The 21492-nt window shown below is 53.3% G+C and overlaps 2 protein-coding genes across 2 annotated transcripts; both read right to left on the reverse strand.

Moving 5' to 3' along the window:
- Window positions 1–63: 63 nt before the first annotated feature.
- Window positions 64–10876, reverse strand: TOT_040000746 (conserved hypothetical protein; the record flags this gene model as incomplete). Its single annotated transcript, XM_009694385.1, has 2 exons — window positions 64–153; window positions 326–10876. The coding sequence occupies 2 exons, from the start codon at window positions 10874–10876 to the stop codon at window positions 64–66; spliced, it is 10641 nt and encodes a 3546-aa protein (XP_009692680.1).
- Window positions 10877–10949: 73 nt separating this feature from the next.
- TOT_040000979 (conserved hypothetical protein) lies at window positions 10950–21416 on the reverse strand (the record flags this gene model as incomplete). The annotated part of the gene is made up of 6 exons (XM_009694386.1): window positions 10950–11103; window positions 11126–11183; window positions 11264–11503; window positions 11546–11698; window positions 11867–17928; window positions 18142–21416. 6 exons carry the CDS (start codon window positions 21414–21416, stop codon window positions 10950–10952), a joined length of 9942 nt encoding a protein of 3313 aa, XP_009692681.1.
- Window positions 21417–21492: the final 76 nt, after the last annotated feature.

A 21492-nucleotide genomic window follows, 5' to 3' on the forward strand; every position in this document is an offset into this window, starting at 1 on the left:
ACTAGTAGTGGCACAATACAAGTGTTTTTAATTTTGTAGTTTAAGTAAATATGGTACATATTTTCATAGTGTTTGTAAATCCAGCGACTTATGTTGGCAATTTGTTGAAATTGCCGCCCAGTCACAAATTTTTGCTTCCAGAATTGCTATTCTCTACCCAAAGTGTTAACCCATACACACAACTATAATGAACACCCACACCTGACACAGACACACCCTAACCTCCCAGATCTATGCTTATACAATACTCATTTCTCACCCGTCACACCCACCCTCACCACACCCTAACCACACCCTAACCCCTGTCACTTAATCATAGCGCCACCGTCATCCCCGTCACCATCGTCACCAACTTCCAGCCGCTGCCGCCGGCCGCGCCGAACACGCCCCCGCCCACCAAGTACGCCATTATCGACTCCTCCTGGCAGTTACTATCCGTTTCCATTATCAACCTGCCCTTATCCTTGGAACCGTACTCGATGCCCAACGACTTGCGTATCTCGTAGGCGCGCCGTTCTATGAGTTCCCGCAGATCAATCTCGAGCCCGGGGTAGTTGCGGGGGTAGGCAGGTATGCCGAGCACCGTTTTTCCCAGTTTGTTTTCTATTTCCCGGGCGTCTCGGGCAAACGCGGCGTCGCGCGCGCACGTTTGTTCGCGCTTTTCGCGCTGTTCCTGGGAGGTTTGGTCCGTGGTGTGGGCGGTGCCGTTGTTGCCGTTGCCGTTCTGGGCGTGGTTGCCGTTGTTGTTCTGGGTAGTGGTATGGCCGTTGCCGTTATGGCCGGGTTGGGCGCCACCCGTACCCGTAGCAGCAGCTCCAGGGGGCGGGCACTCGGGGCAGTCACCGTTAGCCCCGGGTTGGGTAGCGGCGGGCTTGGCGGCCCCGTTTTGGGGGGACTGGGCGTCGGAACAGCTGTCCCCCGTCCCTGTGCCCGTCCCTGTATTCGTGTGGCCCGCGCCCGTGCCCGTTTGACCCGCACCCGTACCAGTCTGACCGGGGCGGGCGGTCATCGGGACCCACTTCAGCCCGGTGGTAGGCGGCTTCGAGGGCGCCGGGCCAGACGAGTCAGAGGAGGTAGTGGGTGACCCGTTGCCGGTGGAGGCGGCGGTGGAGCCACCCCCTCCGTTACCGCTACCACCCGTATTAGCTACGTTACCACCCCCTTCCTGTGGCCCGGAGCACAACCGCCACCACTCGCTCGGCCGGCCCTTGAAGCCGAGCTCGACCACCAGTGGCCAATAGTGGGCGCAGTCGTACATGTAGTAGTACGTACACACGGTTTGCAGTTGTTTTTCGGGTGCGTACTTGAAGCAGAACGCCTGGGTAGTGGTGGTGGTAGTAGTAGGGGCGGTGGTGGCGGCGGGCGAGGATGGGCAAGAGGGCCCGTTCACCGCGCCCGTCCCCTGACCCGCACCCGCACCCTCGGGACAGGGCGGCTGGGCGTACGTCACCCGGCCCAGCCTGAACCCCTCGTGCTCCGGCTTGTGCGTGTAGCGCCGGTAGCACTGCAGGTCCTGGGTGGTGACGCGCACCCGAACCGGGTCGGGCGGGTAGTTGTGGGTTAGGTAGGTGTAGTCGTCGGCGGCGGCTTGGGGGCCTGACGCGCTTGAAGACCCGTCCGCCGATCCCGGCTGCTGATCGGGCCGCTTCGGCTTCAGCGTACTGATGGCACGCTGGGTTAGGCACAGATAAACGGGGTTCAGGAGCACGGACACCCTGTAGAGCTCGGGGAGCAGCGCCGGCGTGTTGAACTTGGGCTCACCCTTCCTGCCCGTTTGTTGGCCCTGGTCACTGCAAAAGCAACTGACCGCTTTTTGGGCGCCGTTGCCCACCCTAACCCACTGCTTGCAATACTCGTCCATGCACACGGGCCGGTACGCGTGGTCATTGTAGCACAGCATCAGCGGCCTGGGGTCCTCGCCGTAGAAGAACACGTACAAATTGCCCTTACAGGTGGTGTACGACAGCTGTACTGACTGGCCGTTTTTGCCGTTTTTGCACCCGTTTTTGCCGTTTTTGCACCCGGTTTCGCCGTCACTCGTGGTCTGGCCGGTGCACAACTCTAGGCCCTCGTTACCCTGGCCTTCTCCCTGCTTGGGGCAGGGCTGGCACTTGCCATTTGCGCTTTGGGTACCCGGTCCACCACCCGTATGTTTGGCGAACACGCGCAGGACCAGCCCGCCCACCGACTCGATATGGTTGGCGCTGACGAGGTCATGTTTGAAACAGCGGTACCCCCCTGGTTTCAGGCCGGGACAGTTCACTTCCTCCACTGGGATTTCGGTAGCATTGGGTTCGGGCGGGGCTGAGGGTTGCCCTTTGTTGTCGCACAGCTTGGCCTGATAACTGGCCTTAAGGGTCACATGGTGCAGCAGCGCGTCCCTAGTGGCGAGGGGCTTGCCGGTTGTAAGGGCGTTGGTGGCTGTTGTCTTAGAGGTTTTTTCGAGTTCATCGGCCACCTCTTTGAGTATCCTGGTTTTTACGTCGAATAACTGTTTCGCCGCCTTTTGGTTTGAACTCTTGTCGCCCGTGCCGGTATCAAAAACGTCAGTGATTAACCCGTTCTGGCCGGGCTTGTACTCGGTCGGCACGGGGCGCGTGCTCAGCACGATTTGCAGTTTCTTGCTAATCTTGAACAGTATAGAGTCGAGCTTTTTGGCCAGCTCGCCGTCGGGGCTGGTGTTACCGAGGTCTATTCCGTTGCCGTTCTTGTTTTTTGTGTACTTTTTCTGCTGGCCCGGGTCAAACTTCTTCGTGAGCTCAAAGTATGTATTATAGTAAAAGCACCAGGCAGGGTTCCTAAGCGCGACGAGCAGGGGGTGCTCGTGGTTTTTGTCGCCTTTGTAGTAAAAAACGACGACCTCGGGGGAAGCTTTGTGGTTTTTGGAGTCGTTGACATCGGAGGCTGAAATGCACGTGCCGTTTCCATTGGAACTTTTTGTAGTGGATCCGTTTTCCTTGATGCATTTTTTGCCGTGCCAAATATCGCCCAGGCGGAACCCCTGTCCGCCGCATCCAACGCCAGAATGCGTGTGTGTATACCCGTTGTAACAAAACGATTCATCGGCCTTTTGAGCTTCTATCCCGATCCTTATGCCCTGGCCGTCAAACGAGTGCACGTAGTAGTACCTGGATTTACCGGTACTGAGCCTTCGTACCTCGCCGGATTGTGGAGTGATTTGAAGTCGCACCGGGTTGAGGAAATCGGCGACCTTGACCAGCGCCACCAGGATCTTGCAATTATCAGACGGTGAGTCTGTACATTTGCACTCCGTTACCTCTTTTGCCTTGACCCACTCGTCGAAGTAGCATTTCTTGTCTTTGGGCGCGTACGCCCACCCGTTGTAACACACCAGGAGCGGTCGCGGGTCGCAGCTGTAAAAAAACACACACACCTTATCCTGGCCTTTCTGATGGTACTTGATGCTGGCGTCGGTATACCCGTTACTGAGAACGACACCGCCCGTGTTATTGTCCTTGAGCGTCACCCGTTTGTACTCGCCGCATCCAAGGGCTGTGGGTATCAGCAACTTGATGCCCGTTATGAGCGTCACGTTAGACAGGTTGTCCTTGAGATTTCCGTCCAGTTCTATCAGCTTAGTGATATCGTGGCTCATCGCCTTGAAACCGGTGTCCTTGAGGCACTGGTGGGTACCCGTTTTTGTCTCGTCTTCGACAGTAATATCCCTACCATTTAGCCTATTTATCTGGCCCTTCTTATTCCCTGGAGATGTCAAACCCGCCTTAGTTACGGCCTGGTTGATCTGTTCATCGTTGTACTTCCCGCCGCTCTTGCCGACCGTCCGTTCCAGCAATATCACTGCTGAGTTTAGTAATGAGAAATCAGTTTTGTCGTCCAGCTTGACACCCGATTGGGTCAATTCGCCGTTTTCCACCAGGCGCCACTTATACTCGTACTCTGTTCCGGCGGTACCCGCGCTCGAGATCACGTAGTAGCCGTACTTGCCGGATCCCGTCACTGTGTCGTCGCCGTTCTGAACCTTTTTGTCTGTCTTCAAGATGACAATCAGCTGCGGGAGCTTGAGATCGTTATCGGTGCAAGAGTAGTACGCTACCACCGTGTTCCACTTGTTTGCGCTAACGAGTTTGGTGTGGTTCCCGTTGTCTTTGGTGGTGCCGCTCGAGACAGGGATCTTGGTCTCCGAACCGTTCTGTGCACCTGCAGTACCGTTCGGGGTTATGCCCTGTGTCACTATCTCCTTCTGGTTGTACATCAGCTGGCCGATCCAAAACCCGTTCTTCGTACGGTGTATAATGCGCTTGTAGGCGGGGTCGGCTGAGGGACCCTTTTGCTCCTTCAGGGTGACGCGCTCGTTGCCCACAGATTCGGACAGTTTATAACCTTTTATACTGCCACCCCCGTTATTATCGGGGAGCCCGTATCCAGTACCTGAGCTTGCCTTCTTGGCCTTCTCGGGGTCGAGGTCGATCCGGTTCAGCGCCTCGTTCACGGAGTCGAGTTCATCGGCGAGTTTTTGGCAATCGGCGCCGTGGACAGCGTCCTGTCCGGGGCAGCAGCACCAGCCCTTAGTGGCGGCCAGTGCGTCGACGCAGACCCACCGGTCGAAATAACAATCGCGGGTTTCTGGTTTGTAAAATTGCCCATTAAAGTGCAGCATCAGCGGCACTGTGTCCGTCTCCGACCCGCTTGTACCGCCCCCGCTCGCGTAGAAGTAAACGCATATGTCGCCCATGCATTTGTTGTACAGCAACGTAGTGGATTTTTCTGGTTCTGGTTTGGCGCCGGGTGAACATGTCGTACCACCTGGCGGACCAGCCGCGGGCGGACTAGCCGAACAGCTCGTTTGGGCGTTTTTTTGGCCTTTAGCTCCAATAAGCGGGATAACAATCGGCTTGTCTCCAGCGCCTCCAACCCCGTTTGTACCGGGGAGAGTAAAAACCAGTCCTGCTACTTGGTGTTGTTTGTTATCCAGCGCGTCCACCAGTTTGTGTTTCAGGCACTTGTAGTTGCGGCCAGACAGGGGTTGGCATCCTGGGCACTCGCAGACATCGACTTTAACCTCGCTACCAGGAGCGGTGCCGTTAATAGGAGTGTTAAAACCGTTTTTGGTGCTGTCTTTACCGGACCTGCCCATAAGCGCGTACTTATTATTGCTGTTTGTCCCGTTGTACTCGAGGCGTATCCGGACAACCTGTTTAAGACACAGCCTGATGGAGTCGAGGTGTTTGACCAGCTCTTCCGAGTTATCTACGACGCATTTGGCCTCCTGGTCTTTTTCCCACTCCATACTGTCTGTATTGCGGGTCTTTAGCTTGTAATATTCCTTGGCGTTTGTGCTGTCAGCCCCGTTAGGCTTGAACTCCAAAACCACCAGTAGTGGATCGCAGTAAGTTGTGTCCTCGTTGTAGTAGTACACAATAACCTCCACGAGGGGCTTCCACTTGTTCTCGTCGCTGACATTGTTCCCAGTATTGTAATAGTCCAGCTTGCATTTGTCGGCGGTGTGTACTATATTTCCTAGCCTGAATCCGTTGCCGTTTCCTGCGCCGTTTTCCGTCCCTAGCGGTACGTGGGTGAGCCTGCTGTAACAGCTGGAACCGGTTGAAGACACGGGCTCGCATGTCATATGGACCAATATCTTTTTGCCATCAAACTTGTGGACCGCGTACTTGCACGTGTTGTTGGCGCCGTTTTTGCACTCGGTAGCGGTACCGGGGCTTTGTTGACCGTTCTCGCACGTGCTTTTGGCTCCGTTACTCATACCCGGGTACAGCTGCAACTCGACGGTGTTCAAAAAGCCCACGGTGGTTACAAGCGCCTTTAGGAGCTTCTCGTTTGAATCGCCGCTAGTTACCTGGCCATTGCAAACACACTTTGTTACCTCCTGTAGCCTTTGCCACTGTTGTAGGTTGTACCCGTTCTTGTCCTTGGGGGTGTAAACGTTACTGCCGTAGCACAGTATCAATGGTCGCGGATCTGAACCGTAAAAAAACACGCGGATTTTGTTATTGCCGTTTATGTAGTAGTGGCGCTCCTCGTTCGAGCAGCTGGTATCGTCACCGTTGGGGCACAGCTTGACTGACTTGTAGGAGCCAGTTTCGCCGGAATCGGGTATCACGAACTTTAGTCCCGTGATGAGCGTCACCCCGTTAAGCTTGTCCTTAAAAGGCCCATTAAGCTTGACAAACGGGGTCAGATCGTGGGTCATAACCTTGAACCCCGTACCCTCAAGACACTTGTGGGTCGCTCCACCCGTTTCTGTCTCGTCCTTAACCGTAATGTCTTTGCCGGTGAGGCGGTTAACCTGCCCAGTGTAGCCGGGTGACTCCTTTAAAGATTTGTTTTGAATGGCGCTCTCTACGGCCTGGTTGATCTGTTCATCGTTGTACTTCCCGCCGCTCTTGCCGACCGTCCGTTCCAGCAATATCACTGCTGAGTTTAGTAATGAGAAATCAGTCGCATCGTCGAGTGTGACACCCGATTTGTCGTCACCGCCAACCTCGACCCACTTGTACTCCAACCGGTGCCCGGGGCCACGACCCCCGTTATAGAGCAAGTAGTAGCCGTACTTGCCGGTTTTAGTGGTCACCGTCTGTTGACCCTCCACCTTGCTATCCGTCCTGAGCAGCACGATCAGCTGCGGCAACGAGTAACATTTGTCGCTCGTGGAGTAGTAAACGACCACCGTGTTCCACCCACACGTGGTGACCAGGTTTTTGTGGTTCCCGTTGCCGTTGGGTCCACCGGTGCCTTTAGCGACCCTGATCGCGCCATTACCCGTTGCCCCCGCATCGGCCGCACTCCCACCGTTACAGGTGGCTCCCACGCCCGGGCTACCCGGCCCGTTACACTGGCCGTTGCTCAGGGCGGTCGGGGTCACCCCGTCCTGCGTGATCTCCTTCCCGCAATAGGTCAGGCAGCCTATTCGAAACCCGTTCTTCGTGCGGTGGACGACCTTCACGTAGGCTTTCTTGGCGTCGGTACCCGCGGGTGTCTGCTTGGTCAGGCACACCCGGACGTTGCCCACCGAGTCGGCCAGTTTATGGCCCCCGTTGCCCCCGTTGCTCTCGGGGAGGCCGTACCCCTGTCCCGCGACCGAACCGTTGGTCTTACTGGACTTGTCTAGGTCTACGCGGTTCAGGCACTCGTTCACGGAGTCTAGTTGGTCGGCCAGTGTTTGGCAATCGCCTGTGCAATCGGTTTCCTGAGCAGTGTCCTGGCCGGGGCAGCAGCACCAGCCCTTAGTGGCGGCCAGTGCGTCGACGCAGACCCACCGGTCGAAATAACAATCGCGGCTCTCCGGCTTGTAAAAAAACCCGTTGTACCGGAGCATCAGCGGGACGGTATCAGTGTCCGACCCGCTCGTACCGCCCCCGCTCGCGTAAAAATACACGTACACGTCGCCCATGCAGCTGTTGTACAGGGTGGTGATGGGTTGGCCGGGTTTAACGAGTTTCGAGGCGGGCGGGCAGGTCTCCGGGGCGGCAGGCACGCTGGGCTGACCTGGAACGGTGGAACAACTCGACCCTAAACCCTGCTCTTCAGAGCCCGCCGCCGAATACAGCGGGATCTCCACCGCCTTGCCTCCTGCGGACGTATCGCCGTTTCTCCCGGGCAATGTAAAAACCAGCCCGGCCACCTGGTAGTGGACGGATTTTAGCGCCTCTGTAAGCCCGTGTTTCAGGCACTTGTACTTTCGAGCGGTTAGGGCGGGGCACTGGCACTCGCATACTTTAACGTCGATTTTCCCGTTGGTAGGGGGAACGCCGTTTTTAATAGGCGAGAACTGGCCCTGTCCGTTTTTGGCGTTACGGCCCTCCAGCGCGTACCCCTGGCCCCCGTTCGTGCCCTTGCACTCCAGGCGTATCCGCACCACCTTTTTGAGGCAGTAGCGTATACCGTCCAAGTAACGGGTCAGGCACCCCGGCTTGACCTTTTCGGAGGCGCCCGAGTCCTTTTCCCACACCAACTTTCCGCCAGACCCGTTGCGTTCCTTGAGATAATAGTACTCCTTGTTATCGTTGGCGCCGTTCTGTAGCCCGTTAGCCGCCACCTTGGCAAACTCCAGTTCGACGAGCAGGGGATCGCAGTGCCCCGTGTCGTGTTTGTAGTAGTACACGGTTACCTGCAGTAGGGGTGACCATTTGTTGTTCTGGGCGGCGAGGGCGTTCGGGTCGCCGTTCCCGTAGTACTTGATGGTGCCTTGAGGTTTGCCGCCGGTGCACCCGTTCCCGCGGTAGACGACGTCGCCCAGTCTAAACCCCGTGGCGCCGTTAGAGGCACTGGACGCGTCGCCGGACCCGTTTCCCAACCCGGCCGGCTTGTGGGTGAGCTTCTTGTAGCACCCCGAACTGGCGGTGGGCGGCTGTGTGGTCGGTACGTCCTGGCAGGTGACCTGAACTCTGATGGGCTTGCCATCGAACTTGTGCACCTCGTACGTGCACGTCTTAGCGGTGCCACTGGTCTCGCTTTGGCAGGTGGTTTGGCCACTGGTAGGGGCGGCCTGGCACTGGGTAGGGGTACCGGCGCCCTGTTGACCGGGCTGGCACTGGGTCTGACCGGCCTCCCCTCCTGAGTTCGGGTGCTGGAACAGGTCGACGGTGTTCAAGAAACCGACCACTTTTGTTAGCTCGCAGAGTAGTTTCTCGTGTTTTTGGCAGTTCGCACCTGCGCCCCCGTCCGAGCACTCGCACGCGCCCGTCTTCTCCACGCCCTGTATTTGGACCCACGTGTCGAAATACCCGTTCTTGTCCTTGGGGCGGTACCAGCAGCCTCCGTAGCCCAGTAGTAGTGGTCTAGGGTCGCCCGTGTTACCGCCCGTACTCGTGCCACCCACGCTTTTGTAAAACACCACGTACAGCCTGGAGCATATCTGGGCGTTTTGGGTCTTGGAGCAGGTGTGGCCGGTCGTAGAGGTAGTGCAGGCGGTCGTGCAGGCGGCCGACCCTTCCGAACCCGCGCCCTTGGTGTAGTACAGGTACTGCAGGTGCGCAGGGTCCGTCTGTTTATCGCTCGGGTAAAGTTTGAGCTCCCGGTACTTGGTGTTGTTCTGGCCGTTGGTTCCCACGCCACCGTTACCACGCCCGTTATCCCTGGCCGGTATCAGCAAACGCAGGCCCGCCGAGCACCCCTGGCCCAGTTTGGTATTGACGGCCTGGGAAAAATCGTGCTGTATTACGCAGTACCCGTATTTCTTGAGGCACTTGGCGAGGCACTGGCACACCGGGTTTGGGTCGCCGTTACTGGTAGTAACGTCGGTCACCGTTATCTTGGTGCCGCCGCCCGCACCGTTCAGTTTCAGGCGGTTGACTCGTGTTCCGCGTCCGTTGGGTTCCAGGTTGGAGACGGCGGTGGAGATTTCGGGGTCGCCGTAACTGCCGTCCTGGCCCCCGTTATGGCCCCCGTTCTTGCACTTTTTGTCCAGCAGAACCACTACGGAGTCCGTAACGTTGAACTCGATTCGTTTGAGCAGTAGTGTTATTAGGGTGTTCTGGCCGTTCTGCCGGCCGTTCTCCCCTGGGGACCCGTTCACAGGCTGGCCGAGCAGTTTGGTTAGGTTCTGGCCTGTCATTTTTTGTAGCTCTGTGGACAAGTCGGCGTTATGGGCTTCCGTTACGCCGTTCTTCAACGCCTGTTTTAGCAGTTGTTTTAGCGTTTCGTGCCCGTTATGGCTCGCCCCGTTCTGTTTCTTGGTGTGCAAACCAATATCCTCCAGCAGGTTCTTCAGCACACAGTCACCGTTCGTGCGTCCATCAGCGCCATTCCCACAGGGGAGCTGTACCCAGTAGTACTTATCGGGGCCGTTACCGTTTTTCTGGGCGCCGTTGGTACTACGGAAATGCGCGTAGTACTGGGGGTTGTTGTCGCCACTAGCACCGTTCGTGCCGTTCCTGTGCAGTTCCAGGAGCAGCGGGACGTCCTGGTTGCACGGGGAGGTGGGTTCGGTGGGTGCGGGCGGGCACGTACCCTCGCCGGTAGCTGGGGAGCAGGTACTGGAACCCGGTTTACACGCGGCACCCTCGCTCCCACTAGTAGTGGGTGCCGGGCACGCACCGGCGCTCTTACCGGCCGTGCTGGCACCCGCTCCGTTACGCTTAGCTTTGCACCCGAAGTATACGCTTACGCACGTGTATTTTTGGCCCTGTATTTCGGGGAGCTCCTGGGTCTGGGCCTGGGTGCCGTTACCGCCCATGAGCGTCTGGCACCGGTATATCATGCAAGCGGGTTTGTCCCCGTTGTTGTTGTTCCCGTTGTTCAGGGTAGTCGGGGTGTGTTTATATCGCGTGAACCCGGCGCCCACTTTCGGTTCCCCGTTCCCGTTCGCGTTGGTGCTTGTGTCGTTCGTAACGCTGATCTTGTTGCAGTTGTACTTGCAGTTGGTGCCGCCGTTGCCATTGTTAGGGGCGGGCCTTTTCATGATATCGTACGTCAATAACCCGGGTAGAGAATCGTTTTCCTGTAGCAGCGCGCACAGTATGTCCGATTCTTCTTTGAACGTATTTAATCCGGTTATGTTCATAGTTGTTGATCGTGCGGGATTAAGGTCAGAGTATGGATAGTACCTATTCTGAACTGGTGGACTGCCATTTTTAAAATAAAATGCCCATAGAAGAAAACTCTTATTCGAATCAAACCGATTGACATATATATACACCTTCTCAAGCTCAGACGATTTATACCCGTTCTCAGGTTGTAAAGTAGCATAGCTATACAAATAAGATGTAAAATAAGAGCTTCCATTGTATAAGTAAATTTTGCCTCCAGTGGGCTTTTTTAGTTTATGTTCGTATCTTTGAAACAGATTTGAACATTTGTACCCCTCGCACTTAACGGTGATCGTAACATTTCCTGCAAAGTACGAAGATGAATAATTGGTCAAACAAATGGTCGTCATGTTGTCGTACTGTTGTTATACGACGGTCGGCTGTTATTCACTTAACTAGCGTATAACATTCATCTCTACATATTTAATACCCGGACATTGAGGACCGGGTTGCGATTAAAGCGCTCCATCTAGACCGAGGCCGTCTAGGCGCTTGAATTAATCTGAGCCACGAGCTCAGATATTTCCTCCTTCTGGTCATGAGAAATATGCTCTGATCTCTCCAATGTGCAGCAAGCCTTTACGAGCTGACTTGCATACCGCTCGCTGCTGACCCTTACGCGCTGAACCAGGGAGAACAAAAGGTCAAACGTGAGCTCTGAAAATCGTGAGTTAAACAGTTGTCAGATATTCAGCAAAAAACGTAAGTATCCGCTGAACAAAAGTAAATAAACTTACTGTCGGTGATTCTAGTGTTACTGACGGCGTATAGTACAATCTGAGCGTAAAAAGACTGATTCGCTATGGTATTTGAATCACTTAGCTGTGAGATAAAGTGGTTGAATTTATTATTAAAAACTAGTTCCGAGTCCAGGAACTGCAACAGTATCCTAATGTCAGGTTCGTTGAGCACATTGAGCTTCGAATCGAGCAAATCGAGTAGTGTATTAAAGAGGGAGTGTTTAAGAGTAGTGTCGCCTAATAATTTTTTAAGCTCCTGAACCGTGAACCTGTACTAACTAGCCGTAACTACCGCAAATACGCATTCAAGATTCCTACCTTCAGATAATTTTGCCAGTTTTGCTGCGATTGGAACCGTAAGTTCGTTGTTGGCGCTCAACAAATACGATAAAAGGAGCTCTTTTTCGATCAAGAGCAGTTCCTTTCTCAGGTCTAAACGCAATTTTTCGGTACGTTCGGGCAGCTACACACCCACCCACGTGTACGCAAACTAGCTAGCTGTGTATCTGTATAAACTACTTGTCCAAACGCGCGTTTTTATAAATACATAGTGTGTGTGGTAATCCGCGATAACTATCTACGCGAGCGTGAATGGCGTACCCTCGTGGTCCAATACGTTTGTCAACAGTCCCAGTACGTTCGCCGTCACGACCCTCTTGTCCTCCACCTCCCTCTTGCTGTTCAGAAATAGCTGCGACAGAGTGTTCGAGGTCCGACTCGGCGCCTGCGTCAGCAGCTTCATGATCGACTCCGTGGAGACGCGCGACAAGTTCGACTCGAAGGTCGTTTTGACGATGGTCAGCATCAGCTGCGACGTGATCTGGTGGTAGTGCCTAATGTTCAGGTTCAGCAGGTTGCTGAGCAGCTTCAGCAGGTTAAGCCTGTTCTCCCTGCTTCTGTTCGTCGCGCCCTGATTGCTCGTGTTAACTTGTACTCCTGACATGCTAGCGGGCCCTGACGCTCCTCCGCCGCCTGAAGTCGCGTTGATGAGCCTGATTAGTATTCCAAACAGCTTCAGACACCCTCCCACGAAGTTGTGCACGTTGCGCTCACTCAGTATCAGCAGCACCTCGACGGGGTTCTTGATCAGACTGCTGCTCGAGTTATTGTTCAGGTACCCGATGCAAAGCTCTATGATCGACGTCCAGACGTTTTTGCTGCTCCCTCCGCTTCCTTCTTCGCCTCCTCTGCTCCTGTCAGCGTCTCCGACGCTGTAGTTTGTCGTCAGGTGGTCGTGAATCGTGTCAATCACCGTGCCGAGCTTGTTCGTGTTAATTGAAACCAGCTTGTTGAACAGCATGTACACGTACGTTTCCACCATTTCCATCCCTTTTCCTCCTCCTGATCCCACCCTTCCACCTCCAGAACCTGAGGATCCACTAATCATCGTCGTCAGGTGTAGAATGAACGTCAGGTACTCCTGCATGAAGTTCGTGACGATCATCTTGTTGTCCATCAGCTTGTGCAGCATCACAAAGTACAGCTCCACCGGGCTTTCCTCCCCGGTGAGGCCGTTGCAACTGCTCTCTACCACCTCGAGTATCTCCTTTATCAGCAGGTAAATTAGCTTGTAAATGTTATCGTTGTCTATTGAGTGCAGGAACCTGTCCAATAAATCCGAGTTGCCACTAAAACTTGCCGACTGACCCTTACTGCTAAAACTACCACTGTTTGCATTAAAGTTGCTGTGGCTACCACTGCCGGAGTTGTTATTGGTATGGTTACCACCGCTAGCGTTGTTATTGCTATGGCTACCACTGCTTGCGTTAATATTGGCAGTTGCAGCCGTGGAGGCAGTGCTGCAGTGGAGCCCGTTGAGAATCGACAGGAGCTGGAAGAACTCCTCCTTGTTGTCCAGTATCAGCTCCCCGCCGTTTATGTTGCACAGCTTCAGGAGCAGCTCCAGGATCATGTCGTTCTTGTGGTTTCCAGCCCCAGCGTCCTCACTGTCCGCCTCCAGGTTCGAGTGGTACGTGCCCACCAGCTGCTCGAAGATGTACTCGAAGTAGTCGTTGTTGTAGCTGACCAGGTAGTAGACCGAACGCACCGCGTCGTCCTCTCTGCTGTACACCACTTCCGCGCTGTCAGCCCCCTCGCCTTCCTCCGTTTCCGTGCACTCAAACACCGACAGGAACGAGGGTATGATCGTCGCCACGAGCACGTTCGAGTAGTGGTTCGAAATCAGCGAGAGCGACTCGAGCGCGTACTTGCAGCACTTGTGGTACCTCAGGCACCTCGTGAGGAACGACACCACCTCGTCCAGCTTCCTTCGCGGGTCCGCCAGCTGATCCTGCTGTTCTGCCGCCTGGTCCTGGTGCTTCAGCTTCGACAGGTCACTGGTCGTCGTGTAGTAGGTGTGAATCCCCAGGCAACTTCCCACCAGAATCGAGTCGGTCGACATGCCAACGCTGTCCTTCTTGGCTTTCGTCTGCCAACTCGTGTGCGGTATGTACACTGCCCTACTCGTCGTGAACAGCGTCGTTTTTTTCTGTGAGTTCCTCCGACCTTCCACCCCTTCCGCCGACTCTCTTCCCGGGCCACCTGTTGAAACCAACTCGCTGGATGGCGGCGATCTCTCCACATAATTCATTATGTAAAATATGCTGTAGTCGTCCCCAGGCGTGCCATCAAACCCTTCCATACCCCCGTTGCTAACGCCAGCACAGTCCATGTCGCGGTTGGCGACCTTAGTTGTACCAGCATCCACATCCCGGCTAATAATACCTCCCATTTCAACGTAGTCATTATCATTACCTACTTTGTCATCGTCAACAGCCCCGTCGGGTCCAACAACTTGGCAAGAATCAGCAACGGGTGGGCTCAGCAACCTGTCCAACACCGAGCCTGAGTACGAGGGGTACCTGTCCAGCATGAACTTCAGGCACCTGTTCGCTATCAGCTTGTTCTCCACGCTGTTGTAGAACAGGTTGTCGAAGATCACTGCTATCAGCACTCTGACGATCGTGTTCAGGATGTACTGGATGTTGTGTAGCTTTATGAAGCGCGTGATGTTGACGTTCACTGCGTCGTTGGGGTCAAACTTGTTCAGGTATATGTAGCTCCATATCAGCTTCTGCCGCGCGTCCATCTCCCTGGTGGCTGCGTTGGTGGCTGCGGTTGACGCCTGGAAGAAATGGTTCAGCGGGTAATCGCAGCTGAGCACGAACTGTGGGTTTATGAACAGGTACACCAGCTTCAGCAGCGTCAACTTCAGCTCCGCCCTCCCTTCCGACGACGAACCACTGCAACTTGCCGGCGCATTTTCCGGTGAGCAGTCGCCGTTGATCGACGATTCATACGAGTTAACTCCATCTACTGAATCAGTGAGTCCCGAGTAGGAGCGACCGTACACGCTCTCTCCACCGTCACCTGTGCTAGTTCCGGAGACTGCACCGTTGGCACCTATTGCAACCGTCGAGAACGGGTACAGACTGTATAGCAGATAGTAAACTATCAGCCTGTTCACTCTGTCCTTCTGCCTATCTAAGGCGCCACCAGCGGCCTTCGTCACCTCTGGGGAGCCATGCTTTGCCGTACCTATTGTGGCGCCCGTGCTAGTACTTGGCGGAAATATGTGGCCGTTGTTTATGAGCACCAGCGACGTGAACACGTGCGCCAGCGTGCTGTTGAACTCTCCATGGCTGAACAGCCTGATCAGCATCGCCAGTATCGAGTTAATGTTCGCGTTCACCAGGTCGTGGCAGCTGTACGGCAGGTACACGAACATGCTTATGTAGGCCGCCAGCTCCTTCATCCACTGCCTTGCATCCGCTCCAACTTCCACGCTGTTGCCCGTGACGTTCGTCAGCCCTGAGGAGCTCGAACTGTAGCTGCTCGAGGCGTGTGCGAAGTCGTAGATGTGCCTGTAGAACCCGTTGACTATGTGGAACTTGTAGTCGTCGTGCAGGTGCATCAGCAGGTTCGATATCAGGTTGCACACCAACAGCTGCTCGCTCGTCTCCACTGGCTGCTGTGATACCACTCCTCCCTGCTTACCTCCGCCCACTCCCTGCGTACTCAGCGACGCGAACCTCTCTCCGTGTATCAATTCGTGTTTCAGCTTCCCAAAGAGCACGTATATCAAATCATTGCCTTCAAAGTCGTCTGCCGACCTGCCACCGCCGTCAGTTACTCCCTCACTGCCGGCCCTACTCCAGCCACTAGCCCTATCACTGGTTAACTTGGTAGTTGTGCCGGGAGCAGTTCTGGTATAACAGGTTGTAATGGCACTAGTTCTAGTATCGCCCGTACCGTTGCCACTAGCTGCGTTAGAACCATTCCTATCGCCATTAGTTGCGTTATCTCCTGTCGCATGGCCACCGTCCGTACTGGAACCGGTAACAAAACTATACTGGAGCGAAAACAGCCTCATCAACTCCAAAATACTGCTGTAAACGTCCTGTATAGGGTCATATATCAGGTGTAACAGCAAGTACAGCACGTTGTGCGCATAATAACTCAGCGTCTCCAGCGAACGCGTCTCCCTAAGCAGGTGCGTCGATATCAGCACCAGCTTCAGCTTCAACTTGCTGATCTTGATGCACTTGGCTATCAAGTAGTTGAGCAGCGTGATGTCCATCTTCAGCGTCTCAGCACTGCTAACGCCGGCTCCTGCGGCGTTAGTGGTGCTGAGACTGTGAACTGCCGGCCCCTGTTCGCAGGACCCACTCACTCGGTCGACGAGGCTGACCAGGTTCTGATCGTTGGGCACCGTCAAGGCGCTAACCAGGGACTTCCTGTGCTCGTAAAACACCGACGCTTGCCCCAAGAGGCCCACGAACGAGTTGATTATGCGGACGCTGAGGCTCTTCAGCCTACTGTTGATGTTAATCGCGTACTCGTTGACCACGTCCAGCACCCTCAGCAGGTTGTTGTCCAGGAGCATGTGCGCGAAGTTCGTTATCAGGAAGTTGAGCAGGTACAGGTTGTAGTACAGAAGCGCGTTTTTGCTGATCTTGGCTCCGTGCTTCGGCGACCCGCCGGCTGCGCCGCTGCTGTTCGGCGTGAGGTTGTTGACCACTATGGTGTAGAATGCGTTAAAGTTGACCAAGGCCAGCCTCTCCCACCTCCCTCGATCGCCCTCTTCCTCGCCGCTGCCTCCATCGTCCACTTTCACCAGTGCACTGATGACTCTCTTCAGCGAGTTTATGTAAACCACGTTGTTGGACATGACGTGCAGCAGCTCGTACAGGTTGCTCAGCTCGTTGCCGTACTCCACTACTATGCTTTCCAGCAGCACTACGCTCGCTGCGTCGGCCACTGCACTCCCCTTGTCGCCGCCACTCAGTCCTCTAGTTGACTCTGAATGGTCCCTGGTCGACGTTGTGGCATTGCTCATGGTCGCTATCATCGATTCCAAGTGCTGCTCGTACGCGTGGCTGTTAATACTGCTGTTGACGCCCACCAACTTGTTCACGAAGTGGTATCTGTACGCGTCTCTTCCGCTTCCTCTACTCGGACTCTTTACCGGGCAGGTGGCCCTGTTAACTCCGTCTGCCACTGACAACAGCACCAGGAATATCGACGTGTACCTGCTTTCCCTCAGCGCGTAACTGTAGTACAGGTTCAACTGATCCGTCGCGTAGCTCGTGCTTATTTTTGTCAAACTAAACAGGCTCAGCAGCGTCTGCTTCGCCTCACTGATCAGCGTCGCGTCTGCGTTAAACGGTATCAGCTGCAGCAAGTTTTCTATCGTCCTTGTCACTGATTGCGACAGCTCCTTCATCTGCTCTGACTCACTCGGCACTCCTGACTGCTGTACCTTAATGTTAAGCAGTCCTGTTGTTATCAGCAACACCATTAACATATCCGTCGTATTACCGTCCTGTCCTGTCCGTTTCCTCTCATTAGTCATGCCATCAGATCCTCTTATCGCACTAGCGCCTCTGTTTACGTCACCATGACTCGCATTAGTGGTGATAACACTGCTATCGCGGCTGGCACTAGTGGTGGTAACAACGCTATCATGACTCGCATTATCACCGGTACCAATGCTGTGGAAATCCGGCTTAAGCGCATCGTACCTCCTTGTAAGCTCCTCAATCAACCCTGCCACTCCATCAAGCGCGTTCACCACATCCACGCCCTCAACTACCAGCCTAATGCTCCCCAGCAGATGCTGATAGTAGTTCACGTAACAGTACTTGTCCAGCAGGTACAGCAGCACCTTCTCCTGGTCCCTTCCGCCCTTCAACTTCTTCCTCAAGAGTGCGTTGAGCAGTTCGTAGAATTTCGACTTGTCGCTGAACTTGTCTGCGTATCGATTGAACAACTCCAGGAACGACATCGGCTCGTAGTGCTTGCAGTAGTAGTTGCTGAACACCTCTATGTTATCTTCGCGGCCACTGCCTGTAACTGCTGGCATATCTATCATGTACAGCTTAAACAACTCAATGATATCATTCTCCCTCGACTCATTCCTGTGTTCAACTCCCAAGTCTCCTTTCGTTTCAAAAAGTGCCAAATAAGTCTCCAATTTAACCTTTTTTACTATTCCAAATTCCTCTTCAAACACTTCTGTTTCCGCAATCTCCCTCTCAAATTCATCCAATCCGCCATCACTAGTACCGTTACTGCTGCTACCACTATCCTTTAACGGTGACCTCGTACTTCTGCTACTACTGTTGTTACCACTATCCTTTAACGGTGACCTCGTACTTCTGCTACTACTGTTGTTACCACTATCCTTTAACGGTGACCTCGTACTTCTGCTACTACTGTTGTTACCACTATCCTTTAACGGTGACCTCGTACTTCTGCTACTACTGTTGTTACCACTATCCTTTAACGGTGACCTCGTGCTGATACTACTGCTACTACTGCTGTTACTACTAGCAATAGCACCAACACTACCATTGCCATCCCTCGACACTGACCTCCTTAGACAGTCACTAGAAATTTCTGATACCAATCCCAGTATTGCCTTAATGTTTGTCAAGAAGTACAGGTGAAACAGATACGCCAAGTTGCTTCTATCGATCAAGTATCCCAAATTACTCAACAACTCGACACTTTCCCTCCTTCTAACGTGCAAATAGTACACATACTTGAATACGTTGACGTCAAACGCGTACTTGTTCTTCAGCATCAGCAGCACTGCGTTATAAATCGTTTCAACTCCTTCCAGCCCTTCTTCGCTGTTAGTGTCCAAACTTGGTCCCAACCCCTCACTCGTGGTAACTACTAGACGACACACAACGTGGTTAATCACTGTAAAACACTCTACCAGGCAGTTACAATTCAGGTTATCGCACAGCAACTGCAACAGTCCAACACCGCCTAATTCACCAGTCCCACTAACACTATCATCTTCACCATTTTTACCATCTTTATTATCTTCACCACCTATACCATTTTTACCTTCTTTATTATCTTCAACATCGTCACTCCTATCCTCTCCACCACTTCTACCTAGCCTCCTCTCACCAGCACCATTGCTTCTACTCAAACCATTACTCGACGTACTATAACTTGGTGCGTACAAATATGCTATCATCTCCGCTGAGGTCGCGTTGTTGAACACAACGTCCAACATTGTCCTCATCAGCATTCTATTAAAGTGCCTAAACACCTTAATCGCGTTAACCTTGAGCACTACGTAGAACAGCAGCCTGAAATTGTCACTACTAATGCCAATCCCACTCGTCAACCTGTCTTTGCTACCACCACCATTGCTGACACTGTTTGCACTGTTGTTGTTGACAATACTGGGACGGTTGTTGTTGACAATACTGGGACGGTTGTTGTTGACACTGCTTGCACTTTTGTTGTTGGCACTATTTCGGCTCTTTAGCTGGCGGTAAAACACGTTGTACAACATGTTGTACACGTTCACGACCTGGTTCAGAACCTCCAGCCTCTCCTTGTACACCAGGTAACTTCTATATGCCTTGATGCTGTCCAGGTCCGCCCTCTTTATGTTTTTGCTCTTCAGGATCTCACTCTCGTTTTCAATCATCTGCACGTCGTCGTACACGTTGTACAGCGCATCTACTTCGTCCTCTCCGGCGGCCGTGGTGAGTATGTTATCCATCATGGTGTTCGTCATGGCCGAGTTTGAACTTACGTTGTTAACGTTAACGCTCAAATACCTCTGGCAGTTTTCCAGCAAACTCGACAGCAGAAACGGCATTACGCAGTCAAGCTGCCCGAACGTGAGCAGAAACGACAGGTCCACGTTGTGTTTATAAAGCAGCCGTGTCAGCTTTACGAGCGACTTAACCACACTCCCGCGGCCCTCCGCGGTGCCCATCGCCCTATTAACCACTGCATTCCGAATGCTGTGGTTAATAGTGCTGAAGACCATGGGAAAATTCCTTTTCAGTTCCACGTAGTCGTGCCTGTGCACACTTGGACTGGTCATCGCAAATACACACAACAAACTCAAGTTGACGTCAGTTGCTATCCTATCAGAGAACAACCTGTACAGATGATACAAAAGCCTCCTACTGTGCAACCTCTTCACTAAAACAACCAAAAACATGCTTGCGATGTCTTCCACGTCTAACGTGCTCATCATGTTGTTGATGTTCCTAATTAACAGCCCACTAACGCCTGTGAGTCTACTGTACAGTTGTAACAAACTATGGTACAGCTGCAACTGATTTGATGAACCATTGTTGACGTAGCTGCCAACAAAAGACTCCAAATCAACTCCTGAGCCTGCCCTTGTTAACCCCAAGGACCCACCACTACTCTTTACCAGGTGGTAGTAGTAGTGGAACGCGAGAAGTGTGTAGTACAAGTCCAGCCCGTCAGCGTCCAGCTTTCCAACCAACTTTACATCCGCGCCAAGTTTAAGGCTCAAGTACAGCGACTGGGCCAGCGTCAGCCTATATATGGGCTTATCAACCACGTTGTTGTATATCTTAGCAACCACTGCTCTGTCCAGCTTATCTGCACCACCACTCGAACGGGACGCACCATCTACGGTACTCAGTGGATCGTGGTAAATCATGATCACTGACTGCAAAATGCAATTGACATGGGAATCGCCCACTGCTCCTATGCTGTTGAACAGCTTCACCAGTATACTCAGCAGCCGATCGTCTCTGCTCAGCAGGTACAGGTTCGTTGTGAATTTGATGAAGTTGACCTGCACCTTGCTGAACAACTTATTGTTGCAGTTTCTGTCGATAGTTGCGATGTGCCTGTCCACCACTCCCTTCCAGTCTGCGTGAGTGTTCTGTCTACCATTCAACACTTCCTCCGTCGTACCAGCCACCCCTTTACGTGAGCAGCGCAAAGACTCGCTAAGTAGTGCCAAACCACCGGTACTCAAATGGTATGGACTACACATTATGAGGGCCAAGATTGCCGATACCTTCTCCGTCTCGTCCCTGCCGCTTGTACTGGCGACATGTGACAGCAACCTTCCCACCAGGTCACTCAGTCGATACCCCGTGGATTCACGCCCGTGAACGTGTATTGAAACCGATAGCATCTCCAATATTTCCACGACCAGGCTGTCGAAGGGGTAACTGCACAGCAGCACCAGCAGGTCGTACAGGTTCCCTAGCGCGCTAACGTCGACGTTTCTGAACAGAATCGCGAGAACGTGCAGCACACTCGTGCTACTTCTCTTCAGCTTCCTCACGACGTCGTCCATGAACTGCGCGCAGTCTTCCCTGTCAAGCAGCTTAAGGTGCTTATGAAACAGCAACAGCAGATAGTGGTTCGCGGCCTTCTCGTTCACCACGTCCCTGATAAGTGCCACCAGGGCTGATTTATGACCTGCATTGGCTGCGTTACTAAACCTATCCAGCTCATAGCGCAGGTATAGAATCACGAAGTTGCTCCTACACTCTGCCTCCTCAAGCTCGACACTCCCAGAAACCTGGCAAACCTTGACAAGCTGGTCCAGCAATGACGTAATCAACCGAGTCTGACTGCTGGAATAGAGTTTTAAGAGTGATTTGTTGATGGAATCCACCAAGGTGTGAACATACGTTTTTAGATCGTTTTCGCTGTACGTGCCAGCTGTTTTACATAAATTTCCACTTTCATCGGTGTTTATATTATTATTGCACAAATTTAGACCCTTACAAACACGCTTAAGCTGGTCTTTTAGGGCCAAAAGATCATGTTTCAAAATCCTCCCCGTCTCAAGTCTCCGTAAAATTTTGGGGTCAATATACAGAAAATTATCCATTAAAAACAGAACATATAGTAAATTAGATACTGGTTTTGTGATCTTAAAAAAAAACTTCCACAAACTGATTGAGAAA

The sequence above is a fragment of the Theileria orientalis genome, chromosome 4, assembly GCF_000740895.1.
Source record: "Theileria orientalis strain Shintoku DNA, chromosome 4, complete genome".
Taxonomy (NCBI): Eukaryota; Apicomplexa; class Aconoidasida; order Piroplasmida; family Theileriidae; genus Theileria; species Theileria orientalis.